This window comes from Ursus maritimus, unplaced genomic scaffold, assembly GCF_017311325.1.
Source record: "Ursus maritimus isolate PB19 unplaced genomic scaffold, ASM1731132v1 scaffold_27, whole genome shotgun sequence".
In the NCBI taxonomy this organism is placed as follows: Eukaryota; Metazoa; Chordata; class Mammalia; order Carnivora; family Ursidae; genus Ursus; species Ursus maritimus.
In genome coordinates, this window is record NW_024425230.1 from 37,124,174 (window position 1) to 37,139,763 (window position 15,590).

A 15,590-nucleotide genomic window follows, 5' to 3' on the forward strand; every position below is an offset into this window, starting at 1 on the left:
CTGTTCAATACGTGACCGGCCTTAGACGCCAGCACAGAGTATCAGCGGCGTCTTTCAGATCGAGAGGGCTTTGGAGAGGGAGGGTACTCACAAGGGTCCTTGGTGGCAAAAAGTTGGGGAGGTGGATGATTTTAATCACCATATATAATCAAACAGAAAGCCAAGGCCTGTATGTTACCCAGCACGAGCACAAGTCCATCAGAAGAGAACCCTGTCTTCGCAGCAATGAGAGATGTGCTGGCTGGGGATCTTGGCCTCAGTACAGGGTCTGAGGGTGCTCCTTGCTGTGGGAGAGGGGGTGCAAGTGCTAAGCTATGTGAAGCACGGGAGAGGCCAAATGAAAACTCCCCAACTTTCCTCTGATGTGAGCTCACAAGCCTGACCTCTTGTCCTGTCCTTTTCCCCGGAGTGTGAAAAGATCAACAGGTGTGAATTCAGGGCTGGTCTGGGCCAGGGCTGGGGGTGCGGGGAGCAGACAGGACCCGGTCCTGCAGCCAGTCCCCTAAGGAGTGCTGCGGGTCTCAGCTCAGGGCCCTCTGGCTCACAGTCTCCTCTTCCCAAAGGCCATGGGCTTGATCATCTCTACCATCCTGTTCAGCTCAGAGGGTCTTATCTCCCTGAGCGGGTGCCCTGGAGGCCAACAGGTTAATTTTCTAGCGGGGCTTCTCACCCTCAGCCTGGCTGGGCAGCGTTTGGACAGGGAGTAGGCAGGATCTGGCCTGGCTTTCCCTTTTCACAAGAGCCCCCAGAGAGACCCAGAGTCAGGGCAGTAGCACAGAGCCTAGCTTTAGACCAGGCAATATTCTGCTTCCCGTATGCGGTGGGAGAGCAGAACCTGGGCCCACCAGGGCGCCTCACCCCTCTGTTCAGCATGACAGAATACCTGCACTCTGTGCCTGTAGTGAGCCACAGATGCTGGGGCAACCCAGACAGGTAAGATCCCTGTTCTCAGGAAACTTCTGGTCTAACCGGGGGAGGAGACAGCAAGTCTGTGGACAGATCAACACATCTGGATGCAAGCAGGAGTGTGCCTGTGCGGACACTGCCTGGGAGCTGCCCCAGGGCAGAGAGTCTCAGCATCCTGTGTGCCCCTGGAGCCCACTACCAGGGCTGGCTCAGAGGTGGCCCCGTGCAGCGAACATTTGTTGAACTGCCTGGCAGGAGAGAGAAAGCATATGGAAAGTGCCCAGTCCTTCTGGCTGTCCGCAGGAGAAGCCAGCGTGCACACACAAACACCTCACTTCAGTTCAGCAACATTTATTGAGGGCCCATTATGTACCAACAGGGTCTCAAGCCCCGAGAACCTAGACATGAATAAAATCAGACCCCTGTGTCCCTGAGCTCACCAGCCCAGGGCAGAGGCAGGCACAGGCGCCAACCAGGCCCCCCAGTGTGCTCAGATGGGGGTGGCTGTGTCTGCACCCATTCCCACGAGGGCAGGACTGGGGAGGGAACACAGCTGGGGCGGGGGTGGGGGGATAGGAAGGAGTCACAAATTTCTACCCAAATCCATCCAGGCAGGTAAACAGATAACCCCAGATGCGCGCGCGCACACACACACACACACACATACACACACACTCTTAGGTGTATACACTGACTACCTAAGCATGTGTAGACACAAATACTGACCCTGTAGACTCAGGTGCCTCACAGGCCATCATGATTAAAGCCTGTTAGTGGTCCCCCAATCCGAGCAGGTGTGTGGATGAGAGAATGGCCCATGTGTTGGGAGTTGGTACCCGGGGCACCTTGGGAATCACTCCACCTTGGCCAAGGGATGCCCGGAGGTGGGCAGAGCTGTTAGTCTAAATCTGAGAAGTTAGGCTGATTATTGGCTTGCTGTGAATGTCAATCACCAGAGACAGCCAATCAACTGTAGACCAGGCCTGGCTCTCAGGTCAGCGGCCAGAAGTAGGGACTTGGACAACGAGTTTAGCTGTTCGTACTTGTGCTTCTTGAGGGGTTCGAACCAGGTGGGGGTCAGGACAGCAGGGCGGAGGAAGGGGAGTGCTGGGAGTTAGCTGTACCATGCTCGCACCCCTTCAGTGAACTCTGCACTTTAGAAACTGCTCAATTCCCTATGTGGACTTTTTGCTATTGGGAGCTAACGAATGGAAAATGTTTGGAGGAGCTCCTGACACACAGAAGCTCCTCAGTGAGCGGTCATTCTGTCCCCCAAGACCATGCCCCTGGTGTGTGCCTGTTTCAGCTGAGAGGAGGGGAACCAGGGCGCCAGCCTGTAGGAGGGAGCAGGAGGTGAACGTGGGGGCACGAAGCGAGGATTCCTGCCCCCTGTGAGCACCAGCCCTCCTCCACTGCACAGGGCCCAGCACTGTTCCTCGAGGGAGAGATGGATCCCTCCTCCAGAGTTGCCTTCTGCCAAAACCTTGGAGAGTTTTGGGTATTCTTTCGGTAAGCGGTGTTTCTTTGCAGGAATAGTAGCTTTGGTGGCACTTCCTACCTGCCAGGCACTGTTCTCTCTACTTCACATATAACAATCGTACGAGGTAGGGGCGTTGTTTTTCCCATTTTACAGATGCAGCCACTGAGTCCCAGAGTGGTTTAGTAAATTGTGCAAGGTCATGCAGTGAGTAAGTGGTGGAAGCAGGATGGCACCAGAGTCCATTCTCTAACCACGGGGCCCCACCACCTCTCTGGAAGGAAGATCTGATTCTTTCTTCTCCTTCCCTGCCTTCTCTTTCCTCCTCACCAATACCCTAGGGGGCCCTGGGGATGTCACTGAGTCTCCATGTCCTTCTCTGGGATGCAGAAAGTCCTCTCAGCCTGGTGACCTCAAGCTATCGATATCCCTGCACGGGTTTCGCTGGAGGAAACGGTGGCCTGGTGTAGCATTCTGGGGGGCAGATATTCCAAGCAGGGCACTCTGCATCTTGCCCCCTGGAGTAGGGCCAGGATGGAGAGTCCTCTCTCAGCCCCATCAGCAGACCCGCAGCTGGGCTCATAGGCCCCTGGAGGCCCCCTGGGAGGACTGGGGCTGGAGATACTAATGAGGAGACTAGGAGAGAAACCCCTCTCCCTGGAAGTAAATTAATGCAGAGAAACTCATAAGCTGTACATGCAATTTGCACCCGGTCCAAGGCCCTCAGAGCTTAAATATATTCCTAGGGGCTATTTATAGTCTTGGAAAAATTAGAGTTTTCTGGGTAATGGGAGTGCTGCGGACTCCAGCTGGTCAGGGCCTGCTAGGGACTGGCAGAGAATAGAGTGAGAACCATGGAGCCTTCTGGTGAAGCACTCCAACTTCTAGTGACCACACACTCAGGGCAGACAGCCCCAAAGTGGGCCCCTGAGGTGGGGAAGGCGTGTTGTGGGGGGCTCAGGGAAGAAAGCCCAAACCCCCTTATCTGGCATTCAAGGCTCCCAACTCCCGTTTAAATAGCCCCCTCACCTCTCCCTACACAAACCCCTCCCCCAGCCACCCTTAGAACATTCTTGGCTCTCACACTCCTCTGCATTCTTGTCACAGTCTTCCCACCTGGACTGCTTTTCCCTCACTCTTCTCTGGTGAACTGAATGCTCCCACCCCTCCGTCAGAACGCTGTCTGGGCAAGCCAGTTTAGGACAGCTGGTGACAGAATGGCTAAGCCACCGGCCTGGGTGCCAGTAGAGGTCAACCGTTCTTAGCGCCCTGACCTGGGCCGAGTTTCCTGAGTTCTCCGTACGATTGCTTTATCTCTAAAATGGAAATAATGCCGAGGCAGTAGTCTCCGGTGAGTCTTGTGAGGAGTAAACGTGATGGTGTACGCACGTGCCTGACGTGGAGAAAGCGCTCGGTAGACATTAGCTATGACCGTCTACAGTTAACTTCTCTGAGGTCCAGGCGCATGGGAGAGAGTAGTATTCTCTGCGCCGTGGGGCTGTTGGTGAGAGTCCAATAATACTGAGAGGAAAGGGGTCACGTTCTGTGCTGCCGGGACCTGATACAGACGCGGGGGTCAAGTTCTGGGGGGGTTGGCCCCCCTGGAGCTGTGAAGCCGGACCCCTCCCTCAACGGGTGACAATCACTGCATTAGTTTCCTATCACGTCACCTTTAGTGTCTTAAGGCAACAGAGAGTTATCATCTTACAGTTCTGTAGGTCAGGTTTGGGTCTCATGGGACTAAAGTCAAGGTCTGCCGACTGTGGTCCTTTCTGGAGGTTCCGGGGGAGAATCCACTTCCTGCTCATTCCGGAACTTGGCAGAATTCAGTTCCCAGGGTTGTAGGACTGAGGGCCCCATGTTCTTGCTGGCTCTGCAATGAAGGTTAATCCTATCTTTCGGAGGCCGCTACGTTCCCTGGCCGCGTTCGCCTTCCGCCGCCTTCGAGGGCAACACAGGCAGGTGGAGGGCTTCCTACGGCTTATCACTCCATCTTTAGTCACCTCCCGCTTTTAAGGACTCATGTGATTAGACCGGGTCCACCTGCATACTCTAGAATACTCTTGCCATCTCAAGGTCCTTAATCACACCTGCAGAGTCCCCTTTGCCATGGAAAGTTCGCAGGTTCCAGGGATTAGAACATAGATAATCTTTTGTGGGGGCTGGAGGGGAGGGCATTATTTTGCCTCCCATAGCCCCCAGTGTGAGACAAACTCTGATCCAAAATTCGCTGCCTCCTTTTCCAGGGAGAGGTCTGTGCAGTTCCCTGTGCTGCAGGAACCTATGGCCCCAACTGCTCATCCGTCTGTAGCTGTCGCAACGGTGGCAGCTGCTCCCCCGTGGATGGTTCCTGCACCTGCAAGGAAGGTGATGTGCCTTCTTGCCCAATCCTGTCCCCCTCAGATGTGCGCACCGCCCAGGTGGGCTGCCAGCTGAGGAGTCTGGGCTGTTCCTGCCTCATCCACCCGCGTGCTGGGTCAGGGAGCTTACAGATCAGGTCCCAGCCAAGGAAACCCAGGCCAGGGACGTCAGTAGCAGGAACGTGAGAGAGGGGATTAGTTACAATGGTATTAGCATCGGTGGGGGAGCATATGAGGGAAAGTACACAAACTGGAGATGAGAAGTGGGGGAGGGGGAGGAGCTGCCATGACTCCTAGGGTGGGAGGGACAGATGGAGGAAGTGGGGTTCTGGAGCTTGGGAGTGAGGGCCACCTGGTGGGAGCTGGGACATGGGTAGAGGGGCTGCGTCACAGCCATGGAGCACAGGGGAGACCCAGCTACCACCACCATCAGAGGCCCTGCCCAAGGCAGACAAAGGGGAGGAGGGACCTGATGTCTCTCCTGCTCCCCACCTCTAGTCGTGGGCCAGGTCTCCCGTGGTGAAGCCCACCTGGGAGCCGACTGAGGGACCAGTTCCTTGTGACACAGACCCGAGCCGGGGAAGGGGAGAGATGGATCTGAGAGCAACCAGGCTGATGACCGGCCTTAGAACGGGGAACCAGCCTGTCCTGAAAACAAAGCGCCCTAGAAGAGGCTGCCTGATCCCACCCCGGGCAGAGAAAGCCCTCCCCATCTCAGCTGGTGCCTGTCCCAGGCAGGATTCCGCACCTGCAGCAAGAGCTGTGAGAACCGGGAGGCAGGAGACCCGCAGTCTGGCCCCAGGTCTCCTAACAGCCCTGCGTGTTTCGGAGCAGACTCCCGGTGGAATGTGGGTTCTAACCCGGCGATCAGAGAAACAGTGGTTTAAGTGGCAGGTACAGAGCTAGGGGAGTAGGCAGAAAGCCGTGCGGGGCCCCAACGGAGAGGTGACAGACCCTTCCCCCCATCCCAGGGTGGCAGGGCCTGGACTGCACGCTGCCGTGTCCCAGTGGGACGTGGGGCCTGAACTGCAATGAGAGCTGCGCCTGCGCCAACGGGGCAGCCTGCAGCCCCACAGATGGCTCCTGCTCCTGCACGGCCGGCTGGCTCGGGGACGCCTGCGAACTGCCCTGCCCGGTGAGTGCCCAGCAGCCCCCTCACCGTCTCCCTGCGGTCATTCTGTCCGCAGAGGTGTGCAGAGAAGAGCACCGGCCTAGGCGGTGGGACCCTTGGACTCCGGTCTTTCATCTAGAAAATGGCAGGTGTCTGGCAGGTGTGGTGCCGCGGCCTTACTTCCCCTTGCTGCGCCTGCTCAACGTCACTAGTTGACTCTGGCACGCTGACTGAGCCCGGAGGCAGCCTCAGAATCCTTCCCAGCACGGTGCGACAGGACAGCCCTCACAATCCCTCAGAGTGACCGTTCCTCAATAGTTTTATGATCAGGGTAGGAGAGGACAACACCAAGCACCATTCAGTGACAATCACCCAGACCTAACCACCGGATCTTAGTCTAAGATACAAATACATTAAACCAACCAATATGAGGCCTCAGCCCTGGGTTCAAATGCTGACTCTGCCACATTGTAACTACGTGGCCTTGAACATGTTACTTCACCTTTCTGACCCTATTTCTCATCTTTAAATGGTGAGTATAATGGAACCATCCCATAGATGTGCTGTGAGGATTAAGAGAAATGAGGGATAAAAGGCTTGATACCTAACGAGCACGTGACAAATGTCGGTTGCCACCATCTTCCCTAGAAACAAAGAATAAATCAGTCATTCTTCACGTGCACTCAGTGCATTATGGTTTGCAAAGTGCATTCTTGTTCACGATTTTAGGTAACGATCACTAACTACAGCCCTTAGGGTTAACCATCGAGAAGTAGGGCAAGACCATCACCCTCTCCTTCCAAACCCCACAGTCCTGTTAACGCAGCCAAAGAATTTTTTGGCGTGGCCTCGTGGCCATGTCGATCACGGGTCATAAAAAGTGTGCCCACTCTGCTCTGGCCGCCGTCCGCCTGTCTGCATCCCCGTGGGGCAGTGGCTCACTCTTGTTATCAAAATCCAACAGAAGTGTGTGAAGCTCTGGGAGTCTAGGTCTGATTGTTTCTCTGTCCCTTTCCCTCCACAGGACGGCACATTTGGGCTGAACTGTAGTGAGCGCTGTGACTGCAGCCACGCTGATGGCTGCGATCCTGTCACGGGCCACTGCTGCTGCCTGGCCGGATGGACAGGTATCTGCCGCCCCCGCTGCACCCCCACCCAGGGCCTGGGAAACCAGGTTCTTGGTGTTCTACTTCTCTTGACTATTCTTTCTCTTTCTCTTTCACTTCTTCTTCTTGCTCCTTATGACGCACATTTCCCTTCTCTCCTCTGGGCCTCAGTTCTCTGTTCCACACGGTTCATGCAAACCAATTAGTGACCACCTGTTATGTGCAGGCTTTGTTCTAAAGGCTAGGAAGGTACTGGTAAGAAATCAGACAAAGGCTAACACGTGGTGAGCACAGGTGCTTAATCTGCGTTCGCAGCGGATATGGTAGAGAGGGGCACGGGGACCTTCTGCTTAGCCCGGCCTCGCTCTCCTGGTCCCTTAGATGCGTCTGTCAGCCTGCCTCCCAAACACACGGCGAATCCATCCCACTACCACCGTCCTGGTCCTCCAAGCACCATCTCTCAGCCGGCCCAGCCTCGGGCTCCTCCTTGGTCTCTGGGCCTCCCCTCAGCCCAGCTGCCTCCATTCTGCATATGGTGGCCAGAGTGAACTTCTCAAACCCCAGCTCCATTCACATCGGTTCCTGCTCACAGTGCCTCCGTGGCTTCCCATGGCACTTACAGAAAATCTAAAATCCTTACAGTGGCCCAGGAGTCCCTATGACCTGGCCCCCTCCCAACTCCGCCACCTCCCTTTTGTCCCCTCCTGTCATTCACGACACAGCGGCCACCTGGGTCGACCACCTTCCTGACCCCTGGCCTTTGTGTGTGCCTTCTCTCTGCATGCATTGCTCTTTCCTTTTCTCTGCTCCTGATGATGCCCTCTTCCCCATTACAATCCGGCCAGGACTACGTAAGAGTCCCTCTTATTAATTCTCGTAGTATCCTACAGTCTTCTTTTTGCCATACTTACCTCTGTTGTCACTGAACAGTCATTTGAGTATGTATTTATTATCTGCCTCCCCGCCTAGACCATGAGCTCTCTGGAGGCAGGGCCTTGCCCACCCCTGTGTCCAGTGCCTGCCGCCCACTGAGAGACAGATGACATGGTGGTTAAGAACAGAGAGCCGGAGCCAGACTGCTGGGGTTTGTGACCTTGGGCAGGCCCTTTAACCTCTCAGAGCCTGAATTCTCCATCCATCAAATGCAGAGAATTATAATCCTCGCAATTACGGGGTCATGTGGAAGTTTAAATGAGTTAATACCTGTAAGCGCTAACAGGGCGTGGGCTGTGCTCAATGAAGGTAGCCCATGAATACAGGAAGTGCTTAATAATGCTGGACTGCACAGATGCACTCAGTCCCAAGCTGGTGGGCAGAGAGGGAGGTACAGGCGTTCCTGCCAGCGCAGGTCTTCAGATAATCGTCTGCACCAGGTGGCTCAGCAGCCTGGGTTTTCCAGAACCAGGAAGTGCGAGAGCCGTAGAAAGCCAGGGACGTTGCTTCCTCGGCAGCATCTCTGACCTGGCCCCCTGCCCAGCCCCGTGGTACAGAGTGAGGCTCCGCCCTAGTTACTGGCACCCCAGATTCCTGGCAGAAGCCAAGTGGAAATCCGCTTGAATTTTTCATGGCCTTAATTTCAAGTAAGCTGATAAGATTTTAATGATAGCTGGTGCTGAAAAATTCTGTCTTTGATGGACAACTTTTCAGCAGAGCCTCTGCCATTCTAATAGAAAGCTAATTTTCCCAAATATGGTCCTAAAGTCACTTCAAAGGAGTGATTGATGTCCTGAGGTTTGTCATGGAAAAGGGGATCGAGGAGGGAAAAGGAGGGGACCGGGCGTAGGCTCCGGACTCCTGCGAGATGAACCCTGTCCACCCACCCCTGCCCCAAGAAGTCTGTCCCTGACTTCCCAGCTCCTGGCGTATCGGTCATGCCTTGGCTCAACGTCGGTTTCGCTCTGCCCTAAATGCGTGCAGGTCTCCTCCCCTTGCCCACACAAGCCACAAGTTTTGACAGGGGCCTTCCTGTCTAGTTCACTTTGCCCCGTACACAGCAGTGTTTAGTAAATGTCTACTGAAGTGAATTGAAGGAAGCTGGGCTATAACCATAGATGGGCTTTTCCCCTTGAAGCGAAGGAACCTCCAAGGTGATCTACTCTAACCTCAGACTACCGATGAGGAAAGGGAGCTGTCCAAGGTCTCAGGGCATGCGTGCCAACAGGAGGGGCTGCAGGATGGCATCGTAAGAAGGAGCCATCTATTCGTTCAATTAGCATTTATTGACTCAAGAATCACCACGTCCTTGGTTGGCAACTACCACGTATCCAGCGCTGTGTCAGACCCAGCAGTAAACAGCAAAACTCAGTAACAGCAGTCGTCCCTGGACACCAGTTATGTGCCAGACACCGTGCTGGGCACCGGAGAAACAGAGATAACCAAGATGGCGTCCTGTCCACTAGGAGCGCCAAATAAGGAGGCTCGGAAGTGTCAGTAAGCCATGTTCTCTGTCTTCAAATTGCTGGCAAGGGAGACAAGACTTATGTACGAAACATTCAAATACTAGGCAGGGACAAAGCTGTATGCCACTGACTATCCAACAGATGCTTGAATCCGTGGGCAGACATCTGGGAAGGCTTCCTGGAGAAGGAGGACCCTAAGCAGACCCTGAAGGATGTGGGCTGCTGAGCTGCTGGCCTCCTGGCATGGACTTGAGGTCACCATACATGGATTCTTAGCCTGGCTAAGAATCAATATAGGTGTGTAGGGGGTCCTGAATAAATAAAGCAGGGAGATTCCCTAGGGATAAGATAGGGAAGGACCTCTGAGGGGGATTATTATCCCTATTTAACTACTGGGAAAACAGGGCCTAGGTCAGGTAACTGATGAAGCTATGTCTCTTCAGAAGCTGTTCTTGGAAGACCCTCCCATAGGCCAAGGGGTGGTCATTTGACCACTCCAGTAGAACCGGGGCACTCCACGCAGGGGGAACCCTGCACCCTTCTCCCCACTCAGGTCCCAGTGTCTTAAGTTTGAGGGAGTTCTTAGGACATATGAAAACCTCCAACAGGGGCCCCACTCCCACAGAATCAGGCCTAGAATGTAATAATTGCCAGATCCTAAAAACAGTGGCCCTTGCTGCCACCTGCCATCAGCATAATCACCTTGCAGCCATGGTTCTCAATCCCCAAGAAAGGGAACCCCTTTGGGACGTGAAAACCTTTTGAGGGTCCCACACAGGAGAGTAGCTGTGCTTTTGAGTATCCGTTGATTGGGAGAACACGCGGTAGCAACAGGCTGCCAAGAATTCAAGGGGCCTTTGCGCGCATTGTGTTTCATTCATCACAGCAGCGTCTGAGTTAGGTTTTAGGAAAGAGCAGTGTGGCTCGTGTGCCTTGGTCAGTCTCCAGCGAGCACGTGGGGCACAGGGGGGATCTAAGGTCGCTGTCAGGCGGCAGAGCTCTGCCTTAGTCCAGGGTGACCCCCGGGAACAGCAGAGTCCCTCGGCCCGTGGTCTGATGCTGGCTTTCCCACAGAATTCCTTGGCCACAGCTTCCGTGTTCCCAGAGCAGGGGAGACCTGAAGCTGTGTCCAAAGCTTTGTGCAGCCTCGTGGTTCTGGCTTCCCCAGGCTCCCCTTCGGCCATTCCCTGGGGTTTGTCCAGGTGCTAGCCCCTTGAGCATCTGAAACTGCACTGGGCGAGACCTCCATCAAGGGCTGAAGCGTGCAGGCCAGATTCCCTCCCTCTGCAAAGAGGCCTCATTTCCCGGAGCGTGGCATCGGAAGCCCTCGCCATGCTTCCAAATTGAGATGTCACAGCGAGGGAGGCCAGGGCTGGAATGTGGGCGCTAGACTAGACTAGACTAGACTAGATTAGATGAGCGCTGGAAGAGGAGTAAAGCCTGTTACGGCCCCTCCCTCTCTGCTCTCTCTGGCTGCTCAGCCCTCCCTCCCTTTCCCGCGGGCTTGGGTGGGCTTGTACAATTGCAGCCTGCCTCCAAATTGGTCCCACTGCTCTGCTGCTGGGGCTGGGGCTGGCTCTCTTCGCTGGGCCTGAGGGTCTTCCTCCCCCTTTCTGTCTCTTTCCCATAATCCCTGTCCCTGTAACAAGGCAGACATGATTTTTAAACTAATTCTGCTCTTCTCTGAGCCTCTGATGTTCGCCTTCCCAAGCCAAGCCAGTTTCCTGGGCCCACACCTTTCTTCGCCTAATGCATGTCAGACTGGAAGTACTTCTGCCCGAGAGGAAACCCCACCCCAGAGCTGGGGCCTTTTGAAATTCCTTCTTAGCCTTTGGGCTGTAACCCACCTGTATACATATTTGCTCTATCTCAGCTCAAAAAGACGATGTAGGCCTTCTTCCTCTTTCTTAATAGACTGCATCGCAGTGCAAACAGAGGGCATCACGTCCAGTGACAGTAAAATGTCATTTTGCGAAGTGTTGGTTTCTGTCATACACACGTGTGCACATACGATCTAAAATTCACGTTGCACTGAGGGCCGTGGTCAGAAGAACCTGAAAAGACCCCACCCACTGTCTGGGCCGGCACCCTAGGGCTGCTTGGCTGGGACCCAGAGGACCCACGGCTCCTGGGCTAACGTGAGTGGGCATGTAGCTTGTTTCCAGCAGGTGAACCCTGCCCCGTAACAGCGCTCACTTGCCCCAGTTTGGTGTCTCTCAAGCCTAACCTTGGATACCAGCTAAGATGTCAAAAATGACAGTGGCCCTTCATGACCTGCTGCCTTCTTGGTCCCGCAGTCTCATCTCTTGCCATACCTCATTTTGTACTTTGTGGCTCAGCCACACTATGCTGTGTTTTCTTTTAAGGCAGGATTCTCTCTCCTGCCTCCTAATTTTTGCACAGAGAGTTTCCTTTACCTGGTAAATTCCTCCGTAGGCCTTAGGACTCAGTTTGGGCATCGCCTCTTCCTGGAAGCCCTCCCTGACCAGCCAAGCCTGGACTGGAGTTTTCTTCTACATTCCCAGATGCACTGTGCTTGCCTCCACCCTTCATTCTGCATAGCACCCCTTCCCATCGTCCTTCCCTCTGCCTTCCCTCCTCTCACCACTGACCTAAGTCTACCTCTGGCCCGCAGGCATCCGCTGTGACAGCATGTGTCCGCCTGGTCGCTGGGGCCCCAACTGCTCCGTCTCCTGCAGCTGCGAGAACGGCGGCTCCTGTTCCCCAGAGGATGGGAGCTGCGAGTGTGCGCCTGGCTTCCGAGGACCCTTATGCCAGAGAAGTAAGGCTGAGTGCTCAGTCCCTGAGCAACAGATGGCTCACCCTCCCCACCCCTTCCCTGGTGGAACTAGTCCTGGCCTGAGAGGGGCCGGGCTCTCAGAGTCAGCCCCCATCAAACCCCTCCCTTCTAGTCCCGTCTCTCCCTGCACTGGCTTTCCGTCCCTAAGTTCAGGGCCCAGCCTGGCTCCTCAGTGGAAACCGGACCAGACCACAGCTCCTCTCTTCAGGAAGGGACAGGCCCTCAAAGGTGTAGGGTGGGGACAGCTCTCCCTATACTCTTGAGAGCCTCCCTTCATCCCTTCGTGGGACAGGACAGGTAGCCAAGCTGACTGGGGCCCCTGAGGCTGCTGACCACCGTCTCCGCTTCATCCCCAGTCTGCCCCCCTGGGTTCTATGGCCATGGCTGCGCCCAGCCGTGTCCCCTCTGCGTGCACAGCAGTGGGCCCTGCCACCACGTCAGCGGCATCTGTGAGTGCCTCCCTGGATTCTCCGGAGCCCTCTGCAACCAAGGTAGTGTCTCCAGGGCAAGCGTGGGCTGGGGAGGTGAGGCATCCTGGGAAGGAAGTGGCTGGAAGGAGGGGCTTGGGGATTCTTATCCTCCGTGGAGACAGCTCTCTGCTGTCAGGGCTCGGGCCTGCGCTTCTGAGAACTGGTCAGCACCGGGCATGAGACGAAGCGAGCATGCAGTTAAAGGAACGGGCTCAGAGAGGTTAAATGACTTCTCCGAGGAAGTGGCAGAGCGGAGGAATTCCGACTCCAGAGCTGATGAAAGATGAAATTAGCGTAGATGAGTTCTGCATAAGACGTGTCCCCGAATGGCTTATGCGAAGTGCCAAGTGGTAAAGGCAGAGGATGACGTGGGAACTCAGAGGAGACAGTTCTGGCAGGGGCTTGAGATGGCAACTTCCCAGCCCCCTCCCCCCACACCCAAGCCAACATCACTGATCCCTCACAGCACACTTTCCTGTCCCAGAAGCAGAATCCTTCAGCACGCCAACTGCAGCCAACCCCCACCACTCAACAGGACTCGGACAGGGAGCCGAAGCTTGTTGGCATTGGTGTGCCGGCTACCCTGGCTGTCTGGGGACGGGTGGGGGGGGGGCGCTTTGCTTTGTAACATTTGCAAGCAAGTTCCCTGATCTCAATATCTCCACCAGGGCTGATTCCGTGGTACGAGGGGTTTAACATGGGTCACAAAATTCCTGAATATTTAACAACCAGTGTGAAGGCAGAAGCTGGTTCCAGCACATTCTGCTGCTTATTGCAATCCCTGGCTCAGGCCAAGGCGGTGTAGATGTGGGGGGCGGCTCCGTGCCGCACAGGCCTTCAGCGAGGCCTCAGCCTAAGAGGAAGGCACTGAGAGAAGGAAGGAAGGCGCTGTGGGCAGAGCAGGCAGCTTGGGTGTGGACATCGACTGTCCAGCAGTAGGGAGCGGCTGAAGGAGGAGGGGCCTGGGTGGGGACGGCAGAGGAGACTGGGAAGGTAGTCTGGGGCCCTCGGGACACCTTAGAACACAGGATTATAGAATTTGCACTCTATCCTGTGAGGAGCAAAGAGATCTTAGACTAAGGCGAACTTAGAGCTAAAAGCAACTTCAAGGTCACCCGTGCAAGAATCTCATCTGGCCTGTGTTTAAATGCTTCCACTGAGAGCTCACTTCCCCCCAGGGGAACAGACTCTTTGATGAATAATCACTGCTGAGCTGGGCTGGCTTTGTAAGTGTATGGGCCGTTAATATGTATGAGTGGAAAGTTCACTCCATGATGCTTTGAGGTCATGAGAAGTTTGGGCCCCAGGGAAGCATATGTGACAGTTTCATTTGCTTGCAGCCCTCCCAGGACAGTTTAATCATAACCTGACAGGTCGAGGTTTACTTATTAAACATCGGAGACCCAGCCGTCAATACAGATAGGCTGGGTCTAAATTAGGATCTAAGCAGCCCGAGGAGTAACTCTCAGATCCTGCGATGTCTGATTTATCGCCCGCTGCCCTAATGAGTATTTTCCACATATAGATCTAACAGAGTTTGCTATTAATGGCAACTGCCCTGGTTAAGTCTCAAACCTTGTAAAAAATTGAACTGACACTTTCTAATGACCGGCTTTCCAGTGAGTTACAAATTACAGACCCTGCTTATGCAGAATCATTAAACATAGATTAAATATAACCAGATGTTTTCTTTTCACCAGCCCCCTTCTCCACCGCCCCTCTTTTTGCCTCACTCTTGATTCAGCTAAGAAGTCGACCAATTAATGTATTAGACTGATTGCATTAGGAGCTCTGTAGGTGAATTTGTCAGCCTTGTGTGGGTGAGAAAGGCTTCAAAGATAAGACTGTCTTGTTAGAGAAGCTCAGAGCTGGTTTGGGGGGCATGGGTAGGTGGCACAGCTCACTCCACTCCCCATACAGGGCCAGGACTGGGGAATGGGCTCCCCAAATCAAGCACCTCCCAAAAGTGGGGAAGAGGAGGCTGGGCCACCTGCTGTTCTGGAAGCTAAAGCTGGAACCTGGGCTGCAGGCGCGAGGTTATCCGCCCTGCAAGGAGCTAAGGCTTTTGCCTAGGCTTCCTAGGGCCCCACATCAGCCACCCCCCTCCCCATAGCTGTGAACCACAGCCTGAGGCCAGCGAGTGACAGTACGGGCCCCATTGCAAAGATGAAGAAACGGGACGTAGAGGGGTCATGCGGTCTGCTCAAAGGTGCTTAACCAGTAAGGGGCAGTCCTTCCGAGCTGTGTGACCTTGGGCAAGTGCCTTAACCTCTCGGTCCCTCAGTTTCCCTATCTGTGAAGTAGAGTTAATAATAGGGAGTAGTAATGGAGATATCTACTATTGACAGTATCACGAGGCTGACTGAACTAATGTTTATGAAGCACTCTGAACAGTGTCCAGTGCATATAAGTGCCATAGAAGTGTTTGTTGAATACATAAATAAAATTGAGACCCAAACCCAAGGCTTTAGACTGGAGACCCTGGTGTGCCATGCTGCCTTTGTCGTTTGTCCCAACCACTGATCATGCCCAGGAAAGGCACAGGGGGGACCCAGATCCTAGGCTTCAGCTGCCCACGGTCTGGTTGGGGAAGGGCTGGCGAGGGGAGGCAGTGTGGCGTAAAGGAGAGGGTGAGAGCCCAAGGGTTAAGAGAACTGGGTCCTGGTTGAGTTGCTTTGCTTCAAGAATCAGTACCTTCCCATGATCCTCCGCGTGGCTCAGCCGACTGAGGGCCTTGGGGATTCAAGGAATTCCTCCCCCATAACAGGAATGCAGTGAAGCCTTCTTTGAGGATGGAGGGTGGGCTACAACTGGGTTTGAGGGGAGAAGGTTGAGCTGAGAAGAGCTTGAAGGGACAAGGAGTCAGTGATTCCAACAGAACCCACTGGAAGGTCCCTGCTCCTGAGGCCTATTCTGGCCATTCTGGAAAACTTCCTGTATGTTTGCTGTGTGTCAGGCACC

The 15,590-nt window shown here is 54.7% G+C and overlaps 1 protein-coding gene across 2 annotated transcripts in view; it reads left to right on the forward strand.

The window, feature by feature from the left end:
- MEGF11 (multiple EGF like domains 11) overlaps positions 1–15,590 on the forward strand; it is a 226,450-nt gene that overhangs the window by 182,519 nt on the left and 28,341 nt on the right. For both annotated transcript variants that reach the window (XM_040643090.1, XM_040643091.1), the window contains exons 10-14: positions 4,630–4,750; positions 5,715–5,878; positions 6,879–6,981; positions 11,995–12,141; positions 12,516–12,650. In XM_040643090.1, coding sequence (XP_040499024.1) covers positions 4,630–4,750; positions 5,715–5,878; positions 6,879–6,981; positions 11,995–12,141; positions 12,516–12,650 — 670 coding nt within the window. The remainder of the gene's footprint in view (positions 1–4,629; positions 4,751–5,714; positions 5,879–6,878; positions 6,982–11,994; positions 12,142–12,515; positions 12,651–15,590) is intronic.